A 26,501-nucleotide genomic window follows, 5' to 3' on the forward strand; every position below is an offset into this window, starting at 1 on the left:
GCTGGAGCTTAAGGGCTATTCTTGAGTATGGGACACAGAGGCTCTGGGGTCCCTCCTGCTGTCCTCTGCGGTGCCATGTCAAAGAAGAGTGAAGAAGGCAGGCGGTGGGCACCGGAGAGGGGGAAAGGTGACCCTGGGATTCCTGTGCACGGCACCAAGGGGGAGCTGCTAGCCCGGACCTCTCTCTCACAGCTCCCGCCTGGCAGCCCTGTGTCCTGCTCTGGGCTCCAAGTACAAAGGACAGACACACTCACAATCCAATTTGTTACACTTCCACCTTCTGGGGAGAGAGGGAGGTGAAAGAAGAAAGAAAAAAAAATCCCATTATCTTTATCTGTCGTTCCCATCAGGTGCAGCGGAAAATGCAAACTGGGGAGACAGCTGCTGTGAACTCTTTATATTTCCTTTGGAAGATAGTGTATCTTTTTATTGCATGCAGGAATTACTTATTTGAAAAAATATATATATCCTTTCAGCATGACTTGAACCCTGAACGGCAAGACAGAGGGGGTGGCGGAATTCCAGGGGTTATTGAGAGAGTGTTTGCCTTAAACCAGAGGCATCTCGGGAGGTCGGGGCCCACGGGGAGACTGTACGGGGAGGACAGGGGTGTTCTCTCTACCTTCCTGCTGTGTGACCAGGGCCCAGGTGCTGTGCCTATCTGAGTGGCAGATTGTCCTGCGCAGTGGAACGGACCAGCATCGGTGATGTCCTCTTTGCTGAGACAGAGTCCCCTGGCTCAGAGGGAGGGGAGTCTTGCCTTCTGCTGCTGTGCAAAGAAATGAGGAACTCGTCCTGCTCACACTGGTTACCCCATGCCTGGCACAAACCTTTCCCCAACGTAGGCTCTTACGATACATCAGTTGAAGAGTTTAGTGCTGTAGGGGGCTACTTAGACCCAAAAGCTGCGGGTGGGAAGGGATATAAACGGGGTGAGGACAGCCTCATGCATAATGGAGTGGGATACCATCACCACTGTGCTTGGGGAGCTCCCGAAGTTCTCCCTGCCCCAGCGCGGCCCCCAGTGCCTACCATGTGGTGTCTTGCCTTCCCTAGATTCCAACAGACTGAAATGAAGTCAGGCCTTGTGTCCTTCACTTGGGCTCCTGGGCTGGTTAATTTGATGTGTCAACTTGGCTGGGCCTAGGCATCCAATTATGTGCTCAGACATTATTCTGGATGTTTCTGTGAGGTTGTTTTAGATGAGATTAACAGTTAAATCAGTGGACTTTGAGTAAAGTGAATTGCCCCCATAATGTAGGTGGGCCTCATCCAGTGAGCTAAGACCTGAAGAGAAGGAACGACTAACCTCCCCTGAGCAGGAGGGAATTCGGCCTACAGAAAGCCTTCGGACTTGGCCTGCAACACGGGCTCCTCCCTGGTCTCCAGCCTGCTAGCCTACCTTGCAGATTTTGGACTTGGCCGGCCCCCTTGCCAGAGCTTGCCAGAGACTGAATGTCTGGTGTCCCACCAGAATTCTTATGTTGACATCCTAACCCCCAATGTGATGGGATTTGAAGGTGGGGTCTTTGTGAGATCAGTGGTCATGAGGATGGAGCCCTCCTGAATGGAATTAGTGGCTAGAAGAGGGACCCCAGAGATCTTCCTTGTTCCTTCTGCCAGGTGAGGACACAGGAAGAAGGCACCATCTGTGAACCCAGAAGCAGTCTTCACCAGACACCAAACCTGCCAGCACCTTGATCTTGGACTTCCAAGGCTCCAGAACTATGAGAAAGAAATTTCTGTGCGGTCTCTGGTATCATGCTACAGCAGTCCAAATGGACTAAGCCGCCATAATCACGTGAGCAATTCCTTAAAATAAATCTCTCTCTCTCTATGCACATTCTATTGGTTCTGTTTCTCTCGAGAACCCTGACTAATACATTCCCCATCTTGGTTGCTTAACACCTGGAAAAGTCTGGTGAAAGGGTGGATGGAGGTGGGGTAGGGAGGAGAGAGAACTTGAGTCCAAGGAGCAAGGCATGGAAGTGTCTGGAATGAGGGGCCAGGCCGGGCCAGGGGCCGTGGTGATGATGAAAGGCAGGAGGAGGTGTTTGGGGCTGGATTTACTGACTTAGGACAATTATGGGGTGGCTTAAAATGTCTTTGCTCCCTTCTGAGCTGTTCTGGGACAAGTGTCCTTGCCTTGCCAGGGGCCGGCATCAGGAGGGGGAGGGCAGCCTTTGCCCAGTGCCCTCAGCTAGCGGCGGGGGGATCGAAAGGAAGATGCTGGGCTATCCTGCCTCTGTCCAAGGCATGTGGCTGAGTCCTCTCTGGGCCTATGTGCTTCATGTTCTGTCCCTTTGGCATAGATTAATTTTTGATAATAATCACACCTTACATTTGTAAATTGCTTTTAGGCTTTTAAAGCACTATCACCTACATGATGGGAAAAACTTGCCTCGCTTCTTTCTCCCCTTGGGGGACATGAGGCTGAGTTGAATCATGTGGAAAAAGCATTTGGGTCTCAGAGGAGGCCCCATTTCCTTGTTATGCAATCTGGCTTTAGTAGAAAGAAGGCCAGAGCTTTCAGGGCAGCTCCAAGCCCTGGATCTAATAGAAAAAAGGTCATTCCTCAGAAGAGCACCTACCATGGGAGGCCTTTAGGAGGAGTTCAGCATCTCGACCCTTCCCCAGTAAGATGGGGCCCTGAGGCTCAAACTGCTTGAGGTCCCCATGTCTTTGGCTCTATCCCCCACCCCCATCTGTCCCTGCTTTCGGAGGCCTCGTCCCTCCAGGGTAGTCCCTGGGTCCTCCCCAGCAGCACCTCGGATGGGACAGGTGCCCCTGTGGTCTCTGGGGACCTGAAACATGGGCAGCTGTGCTAGGCAGTGTGTCAGGGGACACGCAGCCCCTGCTGGGAAGCAGGTGGCCTCTCCCTGGCCGGAGCGGCTGGAGCTCGAGAGCCTGTTCACCGTGGGCCGACCTGCTGCTGTGCGACCCCGCTCAGGCCCCTTCCCTTGGGGGATGGCAGGGAGTAGCTGCGGCTGTTCCGAGGCCGCCCCTTCCACTGCAAATGGTTCACCACTATGGCTGTGGGGTGCTTTCCATCTTTTCATTCACCATCTCCTTTGCACCCCTAGACCTTTAAGGGAGCGATTTTCTAAAGCTAAGAAGCAGCGCCTCTCCCTCCCGAGCTCAAGGTGCACAGGTCCCAGGTGGGGAGGGCATCCTGAGGGCAGGTACCAGCCACGAAGTCTCGCTCTAGGAGATCAAGGAGGTGCAGAGGGGGTGGTCCTCGGATCTGCTTCCAGAGGACGCCCCCTTAGCTTGGGGTTGAGAGGACATGGAAGAACACTGGCTCCCGCTCTTCCTGAGATCCAGGAAGTGTTGGAACCACCACAGGCTGGAGTGTTCTTCGCCACCCATCAGCCCTTTTCTAGGAAGGAAGAGAAGGCATTCCCGCGCAAAAACTCTGTCTTCATGCTTCAGGTGGAGGCTTATGAGGCCACCTGCCGCCCTCCCTCCCAGGGAGACACCCCATTCCCGAGCAAGAGAAGTAACAATCCAATATGCACCTGCACACAGGAGCTCCTCCTGTGTTCTAGCACCATCTTTCCAAACCCACCTTCCAGCATGAAGGTTTTTATAACGCCTCCCCCTCTTAGCCCCACGATGCCAGGTTACCCTCCCTCCCACTGTGCAGAGAAGGACGCGGAGAAGCCGAGCGTGCACACTGATGTGGCTCGCGTACACAGACAGAAGGACTGGTGGGAGCTACCTGGCCAACCCCTTAAGCTCAACTCTCCCAGGCAGAACCTGTCATGGAACAATCCCCTTAACTGTTTGGGGGTGGGGAACGCGGGAACCCTGTCCCCTCCTCTGGCTCTGTAACAGGAGGCTTCCCCACGTCAGTGTGTGGGATCTTCCTGGCGGCAGATCAGCCCCACGCAGACACAAGCGTGTTCACTCCGACCCGAGTGCGCAGTGCTCTGGGACGTGCAGGTGCATGCACTCGCCTGCACCCCACCGCCCCCGACTGTCACATAGGCCTCCTCCTTGTCCCAGGAGCCGCACACGCAGGGATGCCTCCCAGGTGAAGGGGAGCCCTTGCTCCCCCAGTCTCTCTTCCTGGGCGTCAGACTCTGGCCATGGCGCCGAACACAGCCCGCCAGGAGCCAGGTAAGAGGAGGTGGGGTTAAAGGAAGAAGAAAGTTGAGGTGGGTGAGCAGAACTTCCGGATCCTGAATCTTCAGGCATCAGAATTTGGGGGAGGTGGGCGGCGCAGTGAGAGGGGATGAAGATTCCCTTTGGATGTTAGAAAATACGGTAGATGCCCGTCTGTCTGGGATGGCTTAGCTGAGGGCAGCTTAGAGGCCAGATGGATGGATTAGGGGCCCCTGGAGGTCCCCCCGCCCCTCCGTTGCCACAAATCTCCAGACACAAGCACATACACATCAATGCCTTTCTCTCCGTGCCTGTGATCAACAAACAGACAACACACCATCCCCTGACCAGCGTCATTCTCCCGATCAGTAATGATAGCGGCCAAGGCTAACTGAGCGTGTGCAACGGGCCAGGCACTGCATGGAGAGGCTTTTAGATGCCTCATTTCACTTCTTTCTTACGATGAGGTGCGCACTATTATTAACTCTGTCATAGAGGTAAATTAAGGCACAGAAAGGGTAAGTAACTGGACCAAGGTCACACAGCCGGGACTTCACAGCGTCAGGACTCAAATCCAGGTGTGACGCTGAGCCACACTGCCTCTCTTCAGCCCTGGCCCCTTTGGAGCTCGGAACTCCCCACCAGGATTTCCCCAGGACAATGTTTCATTAAACGCTCAGGCCAGCCTTCTCTGGATCTAAGTACAGCCGGCCCTAAGTGGCGTGCCCTTGTTTATATAGGCTATGCAATCTATTCATGGAACATTCAAATAAAAGGTCATCCTGCTCCCCAGCAGGCTGCCATCTCTCGTTTTTCTCTCTTCTGTCTCTCCATCCTCCATCACTGACCCAGATCCCTCCTGCCTTAGGTAGTCAGCAAAAATGACTTGCACAGAGCAGAGGGGAAGGGAAAAGCAGGGGAGGCTAACGATGGTGGTGGCGGGACCTCCGACCACACAGACTCAGCCTGAATCCCCTTCGAGGCAGATAGGACCTCCTTGGCTACTCCAGAGCCCCCAAGGGCAGTGGTGCTTCCAACAACGCAGTCCCCTCTCTGCCTATTGCTCCCTGACAGCCACGGAGGCAGGCCCCTGGGCTCCCAGGAGATGAGCACGGCTGCCCCCTGCCCCTGGCTTCCGCTCTGTAGGAGGGGCTTCTGACCAACCCCGGGGTAGTGCCTGGCCTGGCAGCCTACTCACCCAGGTCCATATCTGCAGCCTTGGGCCGGTGGGAACAGGGCACGTTCTTAAAGATGGCGTCCAGAATCTTCTCCTTGACCTGAGTAACGGTGTCACAGTTGAGGATCTTGACTGGGACCTCAGGGCTGTTGGCATTGTCTGGGCTGACACAGCTCAAGACCTGGAGGAAGGGGGAGTGGAGGCGTGGGGGGAGGGCGGCAGAAAGGGCTGAGTCCCAGGTGCATCCTGGACACCACTGCGTGCATGCACAGCGTCTCACACACACGCCACACACACGGCACCTTCCCAGCAGCACACCCAGACCCCTGCCCACCTCTGATCCCCCACCTTCCACGTGTGTCGGTCCCTCCCCCGTCAACCCCCCACACACACACACATGCATGAATGTGAATCTGGCTCCTTGCTCAAGAGATTTCATAAGCTTTGATTTTTTTGAGGGTTTGGGGCCGATGGGAGGTTGGAGAATCTACAAGAAGCTTGATGTGTTCTTTAAAAATAAAAAGGTGCAGGTTCAAGCCACTGGAGATGTCTTCCTGGCTCTGAAGCCGCAACCTCGTGTTCAGAGAAGAGGCCACCCTGGCTCAGGGCCCCAGTGTCTCTTTTTGGAACTCCTCAGAAAAACGAAGGCTCTGCTTAAAGCACCAAGCAATAATTTTTTCCTTGAAAAAGTTCTGGGCTGTTTCCCAAGGTTTCTCTTCCTTTGCTGTTCTCAGAGAGGGCTCTGTCTACATGGATGGGACTGTGTGGGATGCTGGGGGGACCACCGTAGGGCACGCGGGCTCCCACACCCTCCCTTTGCTCCTGCTGCCTGAGCCCTCCGTGCCTTCCTCCCTGATCTCTCCCTGCACCCCCCACCTCCCTCCCTGATCTCTCCCTGCACTCCCCACCATCTTCCTCCCTGATCTCTCCCTGCACCCCCCACCCCTCCCTGATCTCTCCCTGCACCCCCACCACCTCCCTCCCTGATTTCTTGCTGCCCACCCCCCCAATTGCAGGCCTGCAGACGCAGACGACAGCTTCCTCCCTCCTCCTGCTCCACGTGGTGGCAATCAGAACCCTGGCCCCTGGACGCCTGCCTTTCATTAGCAGCCAGACTGCTGCGAGCTCACAGGGAAACATGCTTCTTCCATTAAGCAGGAAAAACCTCCTAAATCTATAAAACCAAACTCTCACCCTCAAAATGTCCTAAACTGAAAACAATGGTGGAAGGAACTCTGGACCGTGGGTCCCTTCTGAGTGTCCTCTCCCAGCCGATCCTTCTAAAGCTTTCCTGGACCCTCGCTGCCCCCTCCGTGGCCAAGCACAGCCTATCATTTTGTGCTGCCCTGGGCTCAGCCTCCCCCAAGCAGCAGAGCAGCCTTATCCGGGCAGCCCCCCCCCCCGGGGGGACCCCTTGGCAGAGGCTGCCCCCTGAGTATGCCCTTCTGACATTTCGACTTGCCTCGGGGGTTCATGGTGGCCCTACGAGAGCCCCATGGGATGCTTCGGGGCATCCGGAGAAGAAGCGGTAGCTGGGAGCCTTACTGAGGGACAGGGTTCCCTGGCCACTGGCCGAACCACAGCTCCACCCAGAACGTCCTTCTCCACGCCCATTCCTGCGCCCCTTGGGTAGTTTCTGAGCAAACTGCCTGGTGTTTTTTTGTTTTGTTTTGTTTTTTGTTTCCTCTGCTAGCTCAGTGCTTCGGGGGCTGTGTTAGAATGCAGCGTCTGACTCAGGAGGTGGGGGCCGGGCCTGAGATTCGGCACTGTGTCAGGTCAGCAGCTAGCTTCGAGCACGTCGCAGGCTCCCGTGTGAGCACCCAGCACCCAGCAGGCTCCTGGGTGATGCCGACAGCACTCCCAGCAGCAGGGCCCTAGAACACGCGAGCCCAAGTTCTAGTGCCCAGCCAGTTACTCACGCAGCACCTCCAAGGGCCGCTAGCTACAGAGTTCTGGTCCCTGAGCCTCTCAGCACCCGCCTCCGGCCCAGGACAGCGATAGCATCAGTCGGTGGCGCAAGCTGCCCGGGGCTCCTCTAGCTTTCGCTCTCTTTCCCTTCTCTTCCTTTCCCTCCGCACCAGCCAGGGACTGCTCCCCTTCCATCTGTTGGACCTCCTTTTCTCAGGCCTGAGGTGGCCTTACAGCTCCCTGCAGCCCTTTCTTCCCTGGGCAAAACAATCGCACTTGCTCCCTCCTCTCCTCAGGATGTCTCTTTGCCCCATCTCTCCACCTGATGGCTGAGTTCCCCTGACCCACGGCAAGTCCCTCACAGGGGCAGGAAGTCCCCTCATCCACAAGCAGCCTGGCCTCTGGAGTAAAGGGCGCTGCCATCTGGGGACAGGGCATTTCTGCAGCTCACCGTGCGGGGTCCATAGTGAGGAACCGTGCCAGGCTGGGAAAGGAAGGGGTGGGGGAGATCAGGCTGCAGACGGCTCACTCATACTTTTAGATCATTAAAAATCCATTCTGGTCTCTATTTTGGGAAGATTCCCCCCCCCCTCCTTTCTCATTTTAATCAGAGCCTCTAACTTTCTCCTCCAGAGCAGAAAGTGACTGCAAGGAGGCAAGGTCCCTGGTCACAGCTGCTCCTCTGAAACCTCCCCAGGACAGTCCACTGGGACCCCCCAGCCCGCTGAAGACGGAGGGGGAAAGGTGTATCAGGGCTGCATCGTTCCCAGCCAGGAGGGACCAGCTCCCTGCACTCCGTGGGGTCTGGGCTTCACTCTGGACTCACTGCTCCTGCCCGGCTCAGCCCAGCTCAGCCCTGCTGTCCCGGTCTGGCCTGTGTGGGTCTCATCTCCCCATAAGCACTTTTCTTTTCTTTCTTTTCTTTTCTTTTCTTTTCTTTTCTTTTCTTTTCTTTTCTTTTCTTTTCTTTTTTTTCTTTTCCTTTCCTTTCCTTTCTTTTCCTTTCCTTTCCTTTCCTTTCCTTTCTTTTTTCTTTTCTTTTCTTTTCTTTTCTTTTCTTTTCTTTTCTTTTCTTTTCTTTTTTTTAGAGAGAGGTGGGCAGGGGCAGAGGGAGAGAGAGAATCTTAAACAGGCTCCACCCCAGTGCAGAGCCCAACATGGGGCTCAATCTCACGACCCTGAGATCCTGACCTGAGCCGAAATCAAGTGTTGGATGCTTAACCAACTGAGCCACCCAGGAGCCCCTCCCCATAAGTGCATTTAAATCCCATCTATTTTCTGTCTCCCTCCCCCAGCCCCGCACCCCGTCTTGGTCATCACCCATGATTCACCCCCAACGACTGTTATCTTATTTTCTAGCTCCTTCCTTTCACACCCTCTCCCCTTTCCTAGTGGAGGTCTGATGGCAAATTACACCTGCACCTAAAAGGGCCAAGAGTGAGGGTGAGCATCTGGCCTGGAGGGCCAGACAGGCAGGACCCTCCCTCGGGGAGCACAGTGGGCACTTACTCTGCACTCCCTGCCTCGCACGCCTTGCCCCATTCCATCCTCCGGACAACTTTGGGAGGCACGCACTATTATTATCCCTGTGTAAATAAGTCCTAGTGTTACCCTGCGTTTTTTCAGATCAAGACACCCCAACTCAGAGAGATTGAGGGACCTGCCCCAAATCACCCAGCTGCTCAGAAGCACAGTCAGGGCTCCAATCCAGACCTCATGCTCCTCCGTGCTGAGCTTGGCTGCCTCCTAGCGTGACAGCCGCTCTCGGAGGAGGGGGTCTAGCCTCGACAGAGGGAATCCCCACGTTCCCTGGATGAAGGCGTTGATCACTAGGCCAATTGGCCTCACGTTCTTGGGTCATGGGTGTATTTGAACTTAGACCGGAGGGCAGAGGTGGGCTTCTGAACACAAGGAACTCTTCTTGGTTTCCTCTCCTTCAGTCCCCCCACCTGCCCTGCATGGAAGTGTCCCTCCCCACCCTGGGAAAGCTGATGAGGAGTTCATTCAGCACAATCAGCCAGCCAGCTGGGAGCCAGGGCTTATGACCCCACGTTCTGCACACTGGCCCGGAACCCCACTAGTCTCCGCTGAAGTGTTGCTCAGCCATGCCTGAGCTACCGGTCCCCCAATCCAGGTGCCCTGGGGGAGTCTGGGGTGACAGGCCTAGGTGGGACACCCGGCTGGGCCTGTGCAGCAGGCCAACCAGGCTCGCTGGCCTTTCAGCATTTTCTCCATCCCCTCTGCTGGGCAGGGGCGGCAGGGGACCGCAGCCCCGTTACCAGGGGCACGGGGCAAAGGTGTGGGGCTGCTTTACCAGGGTTTTGTAGTCGATCTGCTGGCGGATGAGCTTGTCCTCACTCAGAGAGTAGCGGGCCTCTCCCGTGATGGCGTCGATGGGCCCCTTCTCCATCTGCTGCTTGATGGCACAGAAGAGCGAGAACAGGGGCTCCCCAGCACACTCCTGGATGCAGACAAGAACAGTGCTGGGCGGACTCTGGACCAGCCTCCTGGAGCCCATTTCTCAAAGGGCTGCTTTCCACTCCTCTGCTCCAGTTTTCTCCTGCTCCCCGTCCTCCTCTGTTGTCAACACCCCCTTCAGACATGCACTTCTCCTGGACCTCTGGACCACCTGTCTTCTCATGTCTGCCCTCTCCTCTTCACCTCACTGCCTCCTGTCCCCTCTCTGCTCTTTCTCCCCACCCCACTCCACCCACTTCTTCTGCGGCCCATCAGGACACAGAGGTCAGTCCCCGGGGGTGCAAAGTCCTTAGAAAGCAAGGTCATAATTGGAAGTCAGGCAGACACAGCTGTGGCACCTGCCCAGGACCTTTCTCAGCCTTGGGGAGTGGGGGGCTGGGAGAGGCAGGAGGGAGGAAGACAGAGAGTGGGGAACTAAGGGGTGAATTGTGTTGAGCTTACAAGCGGACTTTGGCTTTAGGGCTCACACAGGGTCCTCTCATGGGCTCGTCTCCCCCTGGCCTGTGGGACAGGGGATTGTCTCTCACACCAGGACTGATGGGGCGGGGGTGGGGGTAGGCTCTGTCTCCTGAGACTGTCAGGAGTTTGCCCCCTCAGTGATACTTGACAGTGACAATGGGCGACTGCATTTCTTGGTGTGGTTCTAAGAGTCAGGCCCGGGCAATGGGGGTTTTGTGGGGTGCAGGGAAGCTGGGGGGGTGGTGATAACAGGCAGGGCCAGAGATACCCCACATCCAATCGTACCTTGAGGAACTTGTAGAGCAGGAAAGTGAACCAGTTGGTCAACATCTTCTCAGCCACTGACTCAGTCCTGTTACAGCAAGACAAAGACAGAGCAGCAGGTCAGAGCCCGAGGACTAGGGAGGCAGGGGGTGACTCTGCATTGATCTTGCTGCTTACGGCCTCCCGGCCAAATCCCGAGATCCTAAAGAATATTGGAATTTCAGGGACTCCTAGACACCCCAGAGGGACGAGACAAGCTTTGCTACGAGGCCGGGAGACGACACTCTGGTGTCAGGCTCCCAGTGGCTGTGCGGTGGGAATGTGTGGGGGCAGCTCTGTCCAGCGGTACCCTCTGCAGTGACGATGACATCTCTCTGTGCTGTCCACTGGGACAGCCACCTGCCAAGGTGCCCACGGAGCACTCGCAACGCGGCTGGTGTGTCTGAGGAGCTGAATTTTACATGTTCTTTGCCTTTCATGGTTTACATCTGAATGGGCACGTGTAACTGGACGGGACAGCTTTAGGGAACTTCCTAGTTCCTGTAGGTGGGTGAAAAAAGAAATCTGAAAAACCTGGGGAGATACTAATTTGGCAGGGGATAGAAAGGAAGGTGGCAGGAGACGTGGGTCAGGCGACAAAAGCCAGATAGATCAGACTGACCCCATCACCTAAAGCGAAAGACTCCCAGAGCAGACATGGACTAAAGCTGCATACCGCTCATCCTAAGCAATGCCCAAATGATCCTATTTCAGAGTCCATTGGAACTCCTCCTGGAGCCCTGCTAGTGTGTCATTGCAATGATAGAAAGTGCCTTCTTGAGTCTAACTTGCATCCTTTGTGCTGCTACCCAAGTCCGCTTATCCTTTTACCTTGGAAGGGAAGCCACTGCAGCAGGGTTAGGGCCAAAAGACCCTGCAGGTTGCATCCATATAGAGAAAAACGGGGCTCAAACTTGCGCTAAGTGTGGGGCCAGCACCAGAGAGCAATCGGCCCATCCAGGTATGTGTGGATAGGCTCGAAAGTTGCAGTTGGCGGAAGCCGCGAATAGCCACAGTCCCGCGGCAGCTGGGCAACTGCCAGCAAACGAGGAGGAGATGAGAAGGAAGGCTGTCGAAGTGATGGGGACAGCCGGGGGCAAGAGGAAGAAAGGGAGATGGAGGAGGGCAGAAGGAGAGAGAGCATCTGGGAGCGAGCGGGTGGAAAACAAGAGGCGGAGACGCACAGATCCAGAGCGAGGCCACGCCAGGAAATTGTCGGTGGGAGCTCTGGCAGGCAGTGGCAACCCTAGAATTATGCCGGTGGGTGGCTGCGTGGTGGAAGGAAAACAAAAATCAAAATGATCTACCTTGCTGTTTCCAAAGCTGGATGATTGCTCCGATATGTAGCAACCTTTTGCAGCTGTGCGGGCGAATGCCCACTGCACCGGGAAAAAGCCTGAGGTAAACACTTCTGAAAGCCAAATCCAGCCACTGGCCCAAGCAGGAGGCCCTGCCTCGGACCCAGACACCGCGGACGGAAGGCAGAGGACAGGCGGAGGCAGACGGTACTGGGGCGTGATGGCGGATGTGAATTTTCCAGCTTTGTCCGCACGGAGGCTAAAGACATTGCGCTAACAGCCTCGATGAGCAGTGGCCTTCAAGGAGGAGGCAGATGGGAATGGCAGCACGGATGGGGTCAGGGAGTCTCTGTGTCCTATAAAGCCCAAGCCATGGCTCGATGGTCACATGTGGCCAGCAGGTGGTCAGGCAAGGGGCCACGAGTGGGAGTGGGCTGGGACCTGAGATGCTCCCAGGTGATGCTGTGCTGCTGGTCCCGGACAGCAGGGAGAGCTTCCAGGAGCTAGTTTCCCATCCGGAGATGCTGAGGCAGGTCCCCAGACAGGAGGCCCTGGGGTCTCTCTCCTAACTCATGCTCTGGTTTAGGTAAGGGCAAGGGATGGAAAAATGACCTCAGAAGAGCATACGAGAGAAGAATTCCAGTAGAAAGGGTCACCATCAGGGGAGCGTAAGGACAGAGCAAGAAGAAGGCAGAGCGGATGTAGGGGCCGAAGAGAAAAGGCAGGGTGAGCAGGTGGGCTGTGGTGGACAGGCTTTTCCAAGGGGGCACGGGGCGCACCTCGGTCAGTGCCTAACCTTGGGGGACTTGGCCGCTCCTTCTGGGAGCTCTGCGCCCGTCTCCCCAGAAGGCACAAGACCCAGGCCGCGTGGGCTCTCTCTCTGACCTGCGCCCCCTGCCCGCCCCTCGGGCCCGGCCCTCACCTCCTGAGCAGCAGCTTGGGGTGGTTCTTGCTCTCCAGGTTCTTGTCGATGAGGTCGGCCAGCAGCTGCTTCAGAACGTCGGTGGCGTACTCCAGCTTGCTCTGCAGCACGGTCATGATGAGCGAGGCCACGTTGCCGCGGTCACGCATCGAGAAGCTGCGCTGGGACTCCAGCGTGCGGATGAAGGACAGCAGGAACACCTTGTTGTTGATGAGCTGGGCAAAGAGCTTCAGGCCCTTCTCCACGCGCTCCTGCCGATAGCCCGGAACCTGCGGGGGAGCCCCCGGGGAGTCCTGACTGCCAGCCGGGCCCGGGGTCCGCCCCACGGGGTGGGCCGTGCGCGCTGCGGACCCCGCCTCCCCAGCCCCTGCCGCCACTCAGGCCCCTGCCCCCTGGGCCAGTGGCATAAAGCCCTCGTCTGGTGCCGGGCATCGGGCTATTCTCTTGAGCCATGCGGCAGCTCCCTGCCTCTGGCTTGGAGCTGAATCGGGGAGGCGCAGGGAGAGCAGCACCTTAGGACAGTGGGGGGGCCCCATCTGCTCGGGAGCCTGAGCTCTTCCCTGACGGTGACGCAGAGCTGGTGAGGGGCCCACACCACGGCCGAGGGGCGCCACGGACAGCCCCCCGGGGGCCTGCAGGAGGCGGGGGCTGCTGCGGGTGAGCCCAGGGGTGAGGGATCGCCACACCTGAGCCTCCAGCTGACCGGACTGAGACCCTCTCCGGCCACGTGGATCCCATTAACAGACCAGTGACCACAGAGCCGGGACTTGCGGGGTCCACGCAGGCTCTGTCACCACCACCCTGTGTGACCTCAGGCAAGTCCGTAACTTCTCTGGGGGCCAAGGTGATTTACCCAAGGAAAGGGGAAGATTAAGCCCAACAGTCTCTCAGGTGCTCCCTGATGGACTCCAGCGTCTGCTGTTTGCTCAGAGACTCCTCTGAGACCCAGGGAAAGGGGAGGAAGAAGGCTTTATCCTCCTGCCTGCATCTTCTGTTCATCGGGAGGCACCTGCAAGGGGCACCGCCGCTCGGCACCGAGGATGCATCTCTGAGATGCACAAGGGGGGCGCAGCGGCCCTGTGCCTCGCGGCCCCAGACTGGAAACAGCCAGTGCCCGGCTCCGTGAGTGGCTCCAGGAACTGCGGCATATTCCCCCAGCAGGAAGCCACACAGCCACGGGAATGGCTTTCTGCCACTCACAGTAGCAGGGATGCCTCTTGCAGACATCGAATGAAAAAAGAAAGAAGAGGGTGATTTGTGTAACACCCTTTAAATAAAGATTTTAAAAACCATCAATGATGGCAGGAAAATGGTGATCCTGGGGGGTGGCTGGGACTGGAAGGGGGCACTCGGGGACTTTTGTGGAGGGCTGGTAGCATTAGCTTCCTGCTCTGTGTGCTAGCTGGATGGCTGTGTTCACTCAGGGAAAATACTCTGTGCTCTGCCAACGTGTGCGTTGCTCTGTGTGTATTCTTCCTTTAAAGCAAAAAGGGTGCTTAACAAGTAAAGCATAGCTCTGGCCTCAAGCTGGAGCCCTCTGAGAACAGAGCAGGGCACCCTTCGTGGAGTGGGGTCTGGGGGGGCCTCCAAAGGAGGGGCCCTGTCGAGGGCTGTGTCTCTCCCGCGGGGGTCTTTGGGAAGGAGCGTCACGTGTGCAGCAGTCGAGCTTGGGTTAAGTGTCACAGCCACATACGAGTTTGGGGACTCTGAGAAGACTCCATTCCTTTGACCGCGAAATGAAGGTATTGCAGCCGATGCGTGCATAGATCTTACTCTGTCCTACACGCTTTAGAGAAATGGGCCCATTTATGCCACACAATACGGTTTGAGGTAGGTACCATTATTATCCCAGGGCCTCACGACGGTGAGGGACTTCCCCAGGATCCCAAGACCGAGAAGAGTCAGGGCCAGGCCACGCGCCCGGTGGGGGGCACTGCGTCCTGCCATCTCAGGGGGCTGGTGTGAGCTCTGAAGGAGATGGCATGTAAGAAGACTGACACACACTCGCGTTTACCGAATGACAACAGTTCCATCCCACTTGACCCCAGAAACTTGAATCTGGGGAGGATGGGTGGCCAGAGAATCTCTGTTTGCCCAGGTCCAAGGAGAGGGCAGAAGCAGAGCTGGAATGTTCATGCCACTCACTCACTGAGCTCCCCTGTGTTCCAGATTCAGGGCAAGGCCCCCGCCTCAAGATAGTCGGACCCAGGTCTGCCCTTGGAGCAGCAGCAGCAGGCCCTTCCGGAAGGTCCTGTCGGAAGGCAGCACTCCGGAGAGAGACGGGAACTGGCCGGAGCCAGGGCCCAGCTGCATGTCCTGGCTCTCTGCACAGTCACCCCTGGCAAACTCCTCGTCCTCTATGATGGGCCCAATCTCAGCTTGCATCCTGCCTGCCCCCCTGCCCCGTTCCCCACGCCATAGGGGCTGGCAAGGGAAGGACAAGGGTAGGAGGCAGCCTCATCTTGCTGTCAGCCCAGCCTCAGTCTACCCAGCTGTCTGTGTGTCCTGCTGACCTTCCTCCCAGCTCTGGGACCACCCCTGACACACGTGTACACATTTTACCTCCTCTGTCCTTCAGTCCCCCAGAGCAACATCTCCACAACTTGTCCTACTGGTGATAGATAATGCTGCTTCCCCGGCACCCACCATGGGCAGTGCACGGTGCTGTACACCATACTCATCACTCCATCTAAGCCTGCTAAGGACCTTGCAAGAGTGAGTGTGCCCCCTTAACCACCTCTCACAGAAGCTACTGTGGTAGTCCCAGGGCCAGCCAGCTGGTACAGGAAGGTGCTGGATTTCCAAGCCCAAGCTTGTTTGGCTCCTGAGTCCCCATCCATCCTCCTGATCCTTCACATCTTGTCCTACCCCTGGGCCTAGGAGGTGACTCAGAGCCAACTCTGAGTCCCCCATGCAGGGCCTCCTGGAGGTTCAGGCTGGCCACCGAGAGCAGGGGAGCCACTGCCAGGTTTGGCACTGGGGCCCCTGGAGAGGAGGAAGAGGACATAGGGCTGGCCAGATGGCACGTTTGGTGACAGGACGTGCTCTGAACTTCTTGGCTTGGCTGCACACGCCTTCTGGGTGCCAAGGCCTGGGGCCCTGGGAAGGAAGGTGTAGCAAAGCCAGCTATGGCGCCAGGGTGCGCGGGCTGGGAGCCCAGGTTTCGGAATCAGAGAGACTGACTGACTCCGACATGGAGAAAAGCTCTGTCACCTCTGGGCTTGATTGCCTGGTCTGTAAAATGCGAATATGAGTGCCCCCATCATAATGTTTTACGAGCATTAAATAAGATAATGTATGTAAAGTGCTCGGCATGCACGGTGCGCACTTAACAGCAGTTTTATTACCTGCCTCTCCCACTCCACTGGCTGCTTTGCACGGATCCTTTGCGCCCAGGAGTTTCCAAGACATCAAATGCCTGGCCTGGGGTCTGGGGGTGCCGAAGGTAGGAATTTTCTCCCCGTTTTATGAAGGGGGAGATGGAAGTGAAGTATCTTGGTTAAAGAGTATCCGGAACAATTCCCCTTTGTAACTTGCCACCCCCTCACCTCTCTAAGCAAATGCCGCTCCAAAACAAAACTCTATTCACCAGATGGTTCGATAACTTAGTGGAAGCCTGTGAGTATAAAACTGGATAGTAGATTTTAATTGTAACCCAACAGGTTAGAGTTTAGGAGACATGGATAGGTTGAGAATGGGGTGTGTGGTTACTGTTTGTTCCTTGTTTTTAAAGAATCGGTGTGTGTCCAGTGCCTAGACAGCCCCTTACCCACACGCCCAGCCTTCAACAGATGGTCACAAAGGAGGGGGGACTGTGACCTGTGTCAGGACAGACTAAATTCAGAGAACACCTCCTTCTTCTCACACATCTACGGCTCAGGCCCAGCCAGTGGGCAGCTAGACTCATGGTTGAAAAAGTTGGGAAACATTGCTTTCGATTAGTCAATGGCTTCCCTGGGAATATTTTCATACTCAGGAAGCCAACGGGGAGAAACTATTCCAGTGGTAAGATGGGGCTGGAAACAAATCAGAAAAGGGCAATCCAGGCAATATCCCTGGATCTTGCATAGGACTCTGGATCGCATTGAGCCCCGGGCCAGTGTGGGATCGTAAAAGTGGATTTCTGTCAATTAAAGAGCGAGTTTCACGGAAATGAAAAGCCGTATGTTCTGGGTATATACCCACAGGACGGGGAGCAGGAGCTCAAACAGACACGTGTACACCCATGTTCTCAGCAGCAGCACCCACAGTAGCCCAGAGACAGAAGCAGCCCGAGTGGCTGCTGACAGATGGACAGAAAAACCGTGGTGCATACATACGACGGACTATCACTCAGGCTAAGAAGAGAAGAAATTCAGTCACAGGCTACAATAGGGGTGAACCTTGAAAACACTTTGCTAAGTGAAATAAACCAGTCACAAAAGGAGAAACACCATATGATCCCACTGACATGAGGGGCCCTGTGTTGTCACATTCACAGAGACAGAAGGTCGAATGGTGGTTTCTGGGGGAGGGGATGGGGGTTAGTGTTTAACGGGGACAGAGTTTCATCGGGGGAAGATGAAAACCTCTGGAGACGGATGGAGGGGATGGTCCCACATGGATGTACTTACTGCCTCTGAGCTGTACATGTAAAAACCACTGAAATCGTCCATTTTCTGTGAAGCGTATTTTACCACAATTTGGAACAAGAAAAGCTGTGTGACCTGTTTAATTCGGAGCCTGTGCCTGACAACTGGCCATCCTGTGGGCTCCGACTCAGGGAAGTTAGTGAAGGGGGCTGCAAACTCCCTCATGAGCAGGGGGCTGGAAACTAGAAGTCTCCCCTTGTGATGAAGGCAAGGAAGGAGAGAGGAGACTCGGGTTTGCGGGGAAACGTTAACATGCCAGATTCGGATGTAATTTGTAATGGGGGCCATAGGAGGGGTCTGGGGCAGGGGCAGGGTATCCACCCACAACCTGTGGTTGTGCACTGCACGACTCGGAAGTCAGTCATACAGGCTGCTCATGTGACTACAGCCCAGCAGCCCCGATTCTCAGAGACCTTCTTCTGAGGCCCTCCCTGTGACGGGCAGACGGATGAGGGGAGTCAGAGACTCCTGGTGGAGCGGCTCTGGGGGTGCCCTCATGTGTGTTCAGCCGTGGGGTAGGTGGTGTCATGGTGAAGTCGAGACATTATGGGTCTCTAAGATGGTGCTGAACCATAGCTCTTGAAGTTTCCTGGCAGACAGTGGAGTCTTTTCCCCAGAAGCCTCTGTTTGGGGGTGTCTCGTGTCGGCAAGCTAGGCAGACAGGACCAGAGCCGCGCAATGAAGCAGGGAGCTGGCTCCACCCAAGGCTCTGAGGGCAGGGGGGAGGGTGTTGCGGGTTGCTGTTTGTTGAGTCTGATTTGCTGAGCTGGGCTCCTGGCTGTGTGCCTCCCTGAAGAACAAGGCTAGGAGTTGGGCAGCAGCCTCGTCTCGCTTCTCGCAGGAAACTGACCTTGAGGGAAGCCTGAAGAAGTACAGCTGGGTAGGGACTCCACCAGTTTTCAGCAAAGGACTCGGTAAGGTTTACAGGGGCAATGAGAAGGAATCATCTGTACTCTGGTCTTCAGTGAACAGGGCTGCTGTAGACAGTGAGGCAGGTTGTGCACTGAGCAACTCCAAGAGGCGTCACCTATGAATGATGCCATCTGGAGCACTGCAGTGTCCAACCTGCACAACTGCCTGTGAGATCCTGTGGAAGAATGAGCCCTATAACTCTCCTGCCACCACGCTGGGCGGTCCTTGGGAGCGTACTGTCCTTGGGTGTGTGTGCCACGCCAGGCTTAAGAGTCTGAGACTCTCTGGAGATGCAAGTGCATAGTGAAAGGCCATAGTCTTCAGTGGACTAAACACCCTGGGATTTTGAAGCAAGTGTAAACGAGGCTGGAAAAAGATAAATGGGAGAGAAAAATGAATGAGGAGGAGAGAGGGCACAGGCAAGAAGAGTGAGACCAAGAGAATGGCTAGAATATCAGGTATAGATGGTGCTTTCATTTGTATATATGACACACGTGTATGCCTTAGACATGTAAACACACAAGCAGATGTACAGAGAGAGGGAAAGGCATGTTCTCAGTGAGGACACAGAGCCCACCATCTACGGCCTCGAGAAGTGCCTCTGGGTATCTATCCGCTGAGGAGCCCTGGGGACCCTTCTCCAGACAGAAGGGCCCGTGACCTCATTAGAGAAGCACGCCCACGTGCGCGCACATACACACACAGGCACACACCGTATTCAACAATTACGGAGAAACGCTTGTGGGCCCTGAAGTCCCTGGGGCCTTGCTCTGCTGTCTGCAGAGGGGCACGGCCGCCACGTCCCCTTGGACAGCCCACGCAGCCATTCCCACAGGGGTCAGTAGCTGCAAACCAGTGCGACCGCTGAGCGATGGGTCTGTTGTGATGTTATGGACGCTATAAATCTTGGAATTAGTCTTATTCTCTGTTGTTGCTTTGGCTGGAGATTTTTGTTCCATCCTAATAAGTATCCAGAGCCGCAAGGCACGGACAGCGACGGGCAGAGTCTTGTCGTGGGGAACACAGACCCTGAAGTCCAACTGTGGGACTCATATCCTGGCCCCACCCCCTCCCAGCAGGTAGCCCCAGAGCCCTGGACTTTGTTGCCTCTCAAATAAGCCCCCGGTCTTCAGCCGGCTTGTGAGATATTAAACCCACACATACACGGGCAGCCCTTAAAACTGGACCCGGAGATTAGAGAGCCGTTAACTAATAGCGATTATTCCTTATGATTATTATTTTGCCCGGGTTTCCTCATTTGTATTTTTCACTTTTCTCTGGTATTTATCTTTATGAGTCATCCCAAATCCCTTTTGGAACAACGCGTAATATGAATATATGCATAAGCCAGGTACCATGCTAGACAGTAAGTGGGATAAAATGTTCAAAAGATGAGGTCCTGCTGCTACAAAAGACAGTGATGTTCTTATCATGCACGCTCCCACCTCCCTTCCCAGCGCATCCCTTATCTGTCCCACATACGCTTATTGAGCACCGACTATGTGAAATCTCTTATATCGTGGTTTCCTAAACAGGGGGCCCAGGCACTCACAACGCTGCCTGGTTTTTTCCGTGTAGGTACAGTTTTTTCTTCAACTTCCATTCAATTCTCAAGGGGTCCAGGACCCCTAGGACGCAAATCTGCTCCCATCTCTGCTCAGAACCTCCCTGGCTTGGCCCCATTTCCTATAGAGGGACCAGCTGGTGGGCGCCAACAAGAGGGGGAGCCTCGGGCCAGTCGCACCCCTTCCCTGGCCTCAGCTTTCTCACCTCCCCTCGAGGTGGCTGCACCAGAAGGTCGACACCTTTCTCCACACTAACGCCTTCGCAGGGCAAGGCTCGGTCACGGGTACTGCTTCTCACCTCGAGGTCCCGGAGCACCGGGTGGTCTTCGATTCCGGGGAACAGCACCCGCATGGTGTAGGTTCTGTAGTCCAGGAAGGGGATCCCAGCTCCGTCCAGGTCACTGGTCAGCTCGTGGATGTCCGTCTGCAGCTCGGCAAAAGCTGGCACAAAGGGAAGCCCGTGAGAATGCCAGCGGGGGTGGACCCTGAGTCTGAATGCTCAGAACCCTCACCCCGGCCCCTGGGAGACATGGTCAGTGGGCTGTGGATGTGCAGGAACAATGCTGGATGTTTTATGTAGCTGGGCTGAAGGACATAGGAAGGGGGGAAAGATGTAGCCCAAGGAAGCGGGTCTTGGACCAGATCCCTTCCAAAGCATGGCCGGGGGTGGGCTGTCCACAGATCTGTCCTGCTGCTGGGACCTGAAGGGCCTCCCCGTCCGAAGATGAAGGGTTTGGGTTTGCAGAATATGCTCTGGGGTGGGGGGACGCCCCTAACAAGGGACACGGGGAGGGAGGGGAGACCCTCCAGTGGTGGAGGGTCTTTTCCCAATTCTGCGCTTTTATCGTGGTCTTCCTTTGAAAAGTTAAGAACAAACTTTTCTGCAGCCCCAGTTCTGGGCCAGGGAGCTCACAGGAGCCATCAAACCACCTGATGGGGCCAGATGAAGGCTCTGCCCCACTGACATATTCCTTCCAGATAGATATGCGGGCGTATCTTTGTCCTTGTTCCTCAAGGTGACGCCACTCAATGGTGATTTATGATCTCCACGTGGGCACAGCTGTCCGTGGAGGCAGCTCAGGCCTCCCGATGGTCATGGAACCGCAAGTCCCCCTTCCCTCTTGCCCCCAAGAAAGTCCCGCACGTGGCCCAGGTGGTGACACGGCACCAGAGCTGTGACCACACTCGGTCCCGAGCACAGCCCTCCTCCCAGGCCACCTTCCACCCTGGGAGGCAGTCAGAACTGCTGGGGGGGGGGGGCCGGGCCCTTCCCTGCCCCACCTTGCCCCTGGGCACACACACACGTACTGACACACATGCACGCCTGCCACACATGCACGCTCACCCCCAACCGGGAGGGATTAGCCCAGCCAGCGGGCACGGATTACACAGTCCTTCTTCATATTTCCATAAACACCAGAATCGGGAAGAAGTATTTTGTGGGCTCTGTTGATCACACGAACACAACACGGCTGGCCTGGGCACTGTGGACGGGGGCCCCGCTGCATCCCACGGTGCCAACCTGGGCCTCCGGATCTCGGGTTTCTGGGCCTTGAGGATAGCAGGGCTGCTTCTTTGACAGAACAATGGGACACCACCCGGCCCCTGGACAGGCTCCCGCGGATCTCCCCTGGGCCACCCTGGTCCCGCACCCCTGGTCACCCTGACGCACGGGGTCCCTAGTGGAACTGACACCAGTGTGCGTGCCCACGAGTGTATGAAAGGAGTCGGTAAGGCTCTTGGCCTGTACCATCAGCAAAAGCCCTGACGAACAGTCCTGTATGTGCTGAGTGAGGAGCACGTGTGTGTTTGTGGGAATGTGGGAACGTGTGTCCTATGCGTGGCATTAGGGCCTGTGTGTATGTGTGAGCGCACGAGTGATCGAGTGTGTGTGTATGTCGGTGAGTGTGTGTGGCAGTGTATGCACACGTGTGTGTTTAGGCAGTGAAGGACCTAGGCTGGGCCGCTTCTGGGTTTGTGTGTGGGTGACGTCCTGGCTTACTGCCAAGTCTCTGGGGCGTCACCCTCCCTGGACCCAAGCTGCCCCCTTAGATGTTCGAGGGCCAGCTCTGGGCTCCCCAACAAATGCTTTCGTGGCAGATCTCCGTGTGTTTGTTTGAAGTCTGTCTCTGTGCCCAGCAGTGCAGGAGAGCTCTCTCCTGAGCCAGAAGCCAGGGCTCTCTCCTGGGGCCTCCACGGACACTCTGTGGCTGGACTCCCTGTCTAGTTGCTAATTTCTCCTTCCCCAGAACGTTCTGAGAGGAACCTGGCTTCGCATTCCCCTCTCTGCCCCCTCCCAGTTGGGGTGCTCAGCTGGCGGGGAGGAGAAGGAGGGGTTGGCTTTTTATCGGTCTGCAGCTTTCCTTCAAGTCACTAAGCGCCTCCAATATTCAAAGCCTCGCGCCTGCCACACATAAAAGAGATTCTAATCACTACACCTAATTAGAGGGAAGAGTACATTGCGGAGAAAAAAATTAAGCAGCGTAAATATAATAAAAGTCAGTAATTAACAGTCCCACAAGGCAGATGCCGTGTTGACAGCTAAGGATGTAGTGAGGGGATAGGACAGGCCCCCTTCCCCATCAGAGGGAGCCGCGGCTTCCCTGGTGCAGACGAGAGAGCCCCGGGTACAGTCCTGGTGGACCCCGACAATTAATCTACAGCAAAGAACCCACTCAGACCCTCCCAGGGTGACTCTCGAAATGATATCCTGGGGGCGAAAAGAGTCTGAGTCCTAAATTTCCTTCTTGGATTTAGTGCTGCTGATGTCATATCATGGTGGTGTTGGTAATTTTTAAAAATACAAGCTGGGAAACCCTCATCCTTCTAAATGTCGAATCAGTGCTGTGGCCGCACTGTCTGCCTAAGGAAGGGAGCTCAAGGTTGCTGGACGCCCCATGTCAAGACACCCCGAGGGAAGAGCATGGAACCCCTGCGGCCAAGATTCGGGGCTGCAAACTGCCCTGGTGGGGTCTGACCCCCACCTGACCTGGGGAGAGAGGGAAGGGGGGCCCCTCGAGGGAGGGGAGGGCTGCCTGGCCTGGGAAGGGGGGGGTCTGCTGGGACATGGGCTGGGTCTGGACACAGCTCGGAGCTGGAGTTAGAGCTCAGACACCCGGCCTCCAGCCCTGCCTGCTGGTGCCCAGCCCGCCTGCCTGTGTGAGGCGCACGCTCAGCCTCGGGCGCGGGGCCGTGGTCTCGGGGCGCCAGTACCTTCTTTGCACTCGAGCGCCACGCGCGACTCCAGGTTGTCCATTTGCATCTGCAGCCGCTTCAGCGTGAGGTCGCTTTCACGGGACTTGCGTTTGTAGGCGATGAGGACGGCGACGATGAAGATGACCAGGAGGCCGCCGGCCACAGCGATGCTGACGATGGCGGGCAGGCTGAGCGGACTGTCCGGGGCGACGTACACCATCCCCGGGGAGTACTCCATGCCGCCGACGCGGGCCTGGGGGCACAGCAGGCGAGAGGAAGCTGGGACTGGTGTGGGGCCGGGGGAGGGGGGGAGCCGCCCAGGCTGGCGACGAACTGGCTGCGGGGTGGACGGGGCAAGGGCTCCAGCGAGGAGAGCCGTCTGTGGACAAGGCCAGCGGAGGGGGAGGTGGGGGCTGGGCGAGGGGTCAGGATGGCTCGGAGATGGGAAGCCGCACAGTCCTCAGGACTAGTGCTGTCACCTTCACAAGGAAACAGCACACAACCGGGACCTGACTTTGATCAGCGGCTCCCTGAGATTCATCCCGGGGTAGGGACCGATGCCTGCGGCACAGAGCATGATATGGCGGACCCCCTCGGGACAGCCATGGGCCCCTCCGGCAAGGGTCTCTTGCTGGTGACAGGCGATGCTCCCATCATTCACGCTGCTTTGCTTTGCTCTCATTGCAGCACCAGCCAGACTCCCCTGCAGGTCTGCTCGCGCTCCTGCATCCCTAGGCCTAAACCATCCAGAATGGGGCCCCGCCGGCTCACCATCACTTTGTGCCTGCCGATGAGGTTGGGGGACTCGCAGAGCAGCTGCACATCGGACACTGTCACGGTGCACGGCTTCTCCCCCACCAGCACGGTGTAGTTCAGCTTCACGTTGCCCCCGGCCACGGGGGGGATCAGGTTCTTGCCCTGGCGGGACAGGAAAGCCCTGGTTTGCACCCCAGAGTCAGAACCATAGCTACTGGCTGGCTGCCACATCCCCCCTCCTCCAGAGGTCCTGTCCTGCTGGTGAGCTGCTGGAAAGGCCCCCTTCCATAGGAGGTCCAAAAACCTGGCGACACATACACTGCCATTCCCCTTTCCTCCGTGGGGAGTCAGTAATCAAGGCGCTCTTCAGCTGATCCAAACGCAGCCTCAGAATCCTTCTTAACATAGAGCTATAGTCCATCAATACCAGTTGGTTCAAACTGTCACCGGAGTTAAGAGTAATTTGCTACCCACGCTCCAAAGAAACCCTATACTGTGTTTTGCAAAGGGCTATATGGGGGAAGCAGGATGAGCCTTTGACCTCCCAGGTCCTGGACTCGGGGCACAAAGGAAGCTTTGGGGTCAGATGGCCAGGATGGATCCAGCTGTCCTCATCAGGTCTGCATGGCCTCTAAAGAGAGCTTGCCTCTCAATCCAAACTCAGAGACAGTGTTTTCCATACTCTGGACTATTAGACAACCTCGGCTAGGGACTCCAGTGATGATAGCGGGCTGGAGCCCATGACTTCTGGCCTCTGTGACTTGAAAAGCCTCCCTGTTGCACACAGCAGCCTCCTTGCTTCCCACCTCCTGCCCACGACCTCACTCTACCTTCAGGATGATGGGAGTGCCGGGCTTGAGCTCCAGGATTCCCGAGGGCCCAAAGGCCTCGAACACAGGGTTGGGATAGTAGGTGAAGTTGGTCTTGTTGAGGATCAGCAGCGACTGGACGTTGTCCAGGATGAAGCCAAACTCCTCGGGCCTCTCGGTCAGGTCGGACTGGTGGTCGGGCCCCAGAGCGAGGGCCGGAGCTTGGCAGGTCATCTCGGTGGCGTTCAGAACCTCACAGAGCTGGAGGGCCAGAGAGGCAAGACCGTGCAGCGTCTGGACCCACACAGCCCCAACACACACAGCAGGGCTCCCCGCGTGCTGAACAGGTATGGACGGGTCCTCGCCTCTCTGCAGCCAGGGCCACAGAACCTGGGCACTCAAGGAGTGAACACTGCAGCTGGTAGCTGCCTCCGCTGTGCCCACAGCGGGTGTGGCGGTAACGAGGGTATCTCTAAGCTAAGGAGCAGCACTGGGGGGTCTGAGAGACAGAGGAAAGCCCCAAAGCGATTGCTCCTCCATGCCTGTCCCCCAAGGCACAAAAACGCCCTCCTGTCTGCTCCCTCATCTCACCATCCCAGGCTGTCACATCCCCTGCCCTACTCGGGACGCCCCCTGCCCTTTGGGAAAGTGACATGTGGAGTAGGCAGCCCCGTGCCCCCGCCAGCCCCGGACTCACATTGATGTGCTCCTTCCCTCCATGCTTGGCACGGATCTGGGGATTCTGTATGAGGTCCAGGTGAGTCCCCCACACGGCGATGGGTGTGTTCCCACTGACCGGGCGGGGAGGGAGGAAAACAAGGAGGTGTGTCAACACAGCGCTAGGAAGAGCAATGGCGCTTGAGGACGACCACGACGAGGATGACATGCAGGCTGAGCTCCGACATTAAAGGCAATGATAACCAGGGGGCGTGATAATGTTCATGGGGACAATGATGGCAAACTGACAGAATAATGATGAGGAGAGCTTTCAGTGGCCAAGGGGCGACAGTGATGACAAGACGTCTGTGGCCGTCCTGCACTGAGCGCCTCTGGAGTGTAGACACCCGTGGAGACTTCGGAGCCTCCTGACCCAAGTCAGAGGTCTCTGCAGCCCCCGTGTCTCTCCCCCAGCCCTCACCAGTCACAGGGAGATCTCCACACTGGCCCTGGCCCAATGAAAGCCTGGCTCCAGGATGTCCCCCACCAGACCCTCCAGGGGCTAAGCTTGGTTTCCTCCCCACGGCAATCACTACAATTTCACCCTGGAAGCTTCCGTCCGCTGAGATCTGGGGAAGGCAGACACCCAAACCCCCAGGAACCCCATGTAGGAATGCAAACCGCAAATGTTCTGGGACTCAGGTCTCCTGTCTCCTGGGTGTCAGCCAGGTACGGAGGAGGAGAGAGCAGAGAATTCCTCTCCGTGTCACTTTCCAAAGAAAACCTGGATGCCATTGCTGTAACCAGGGCTCTGAGAAGCTGACCTGAGGCAGGGACTATCTTCCTTGGGGGCTACTCAAAGGAAAGTGGCCATCACTTTCTCCAAATCCAGAGAGTACCTTCAAGAAGAATCCTACTATCTGAAACAGCTATAAGCTTGGCGAGGGGAGAATCCGCGACACCCATATGCATGTCAGCCGCTCTATGCCTCTGCCCCTCGCTGTACTTCCCATGATTCCCTGGCTTCCTCTTGCCCTCCACCTGCCCTCCCGCTCCCACACACATGCACGCGCAAAGGCACATACACACGTGCACACACACACGCACACACACACGCACGCAGGAAGATTCCTATAAAACCCAGACAGGCTCTGTGGCGGTGTTCCAGAATGAAATTCTGCTATCTGGCCATCTCCCAATCTTCTTAATCACCAATTCAGTCCCCATTTAAGAATCGACCCCCACCCCGTTCGTGAGCAGCCCAGGCTGTGGTGAGCAGAGCTACGCCCCATCAGAGAATCTGCTCACTGCAGAGAACACTGTA

General features: G+C 56.5%; 1 protein-coding gene across 4 annotated transcripts in view; it reads right to left on the bottom strand.

Annotated features, from left to right (window-relative positions):
* The window catches only part of PLXNA4 (plexin A4), a 537,871-nt gene that overhangs the window by 29,501 nt on the left and 481,869 nt on the right, over positions 1-26,501 (bottom strand). For all 4 annotated transcript variants that reach the window (XM_034672299.1, XM_034672298.1, XM_034672300.1 and 1 more), the window contains exons 17-25: positions 25,218-25,311; positions 24,542-24,781; positions 23,727-23,873; positions 22,974-23,208; positions 20,059-20,201; positions 12,653-12,921; positions 10,415-10,481; positions 9,507-9,653; positions 5,306-5,465 (exon numbers count right to left, since the gene is read on the bottom strand). In XM_034672299.1, the coding sequence (XP_034528190.1) occupies positions 5,306-5,465; positions 9,507-9,653; positions 10,415-10,481; positions 12,653-12,921; positions 20,059-20,201; positions 22,974-23,208; positions 23,727-23,873; positions 24,542-24,781; positions 25,218-25,311 (1,502 nt within the window). The remainder of the gene's footprint in view (positions 1-5,305; positions 5,466-9,506; positions 9,654-10,414; positions 10,482-12,652; positions 12,922-20,058; positions 20,202-22,973; positions 23,209-23,726; positions 23,874-24,541; positions 24,782-25,217; positions 25,312-26,501) is intronic.

This window comes from Ailuropoda melanoleuca, chromosome 1, assembly GCF_002007445.2.
Source record: "Ailuropoda melanoleuca isolate Jingjing chromosome 1, ASM200744v2, whole genome shotgun sequence".
Taxonomy (NCBI): Eukaryota; Metazoa; Chordata; class Mammalia; order Carnivora; family Ursidae; genus Ailuropoda; species Ailuropoda melanoleuca.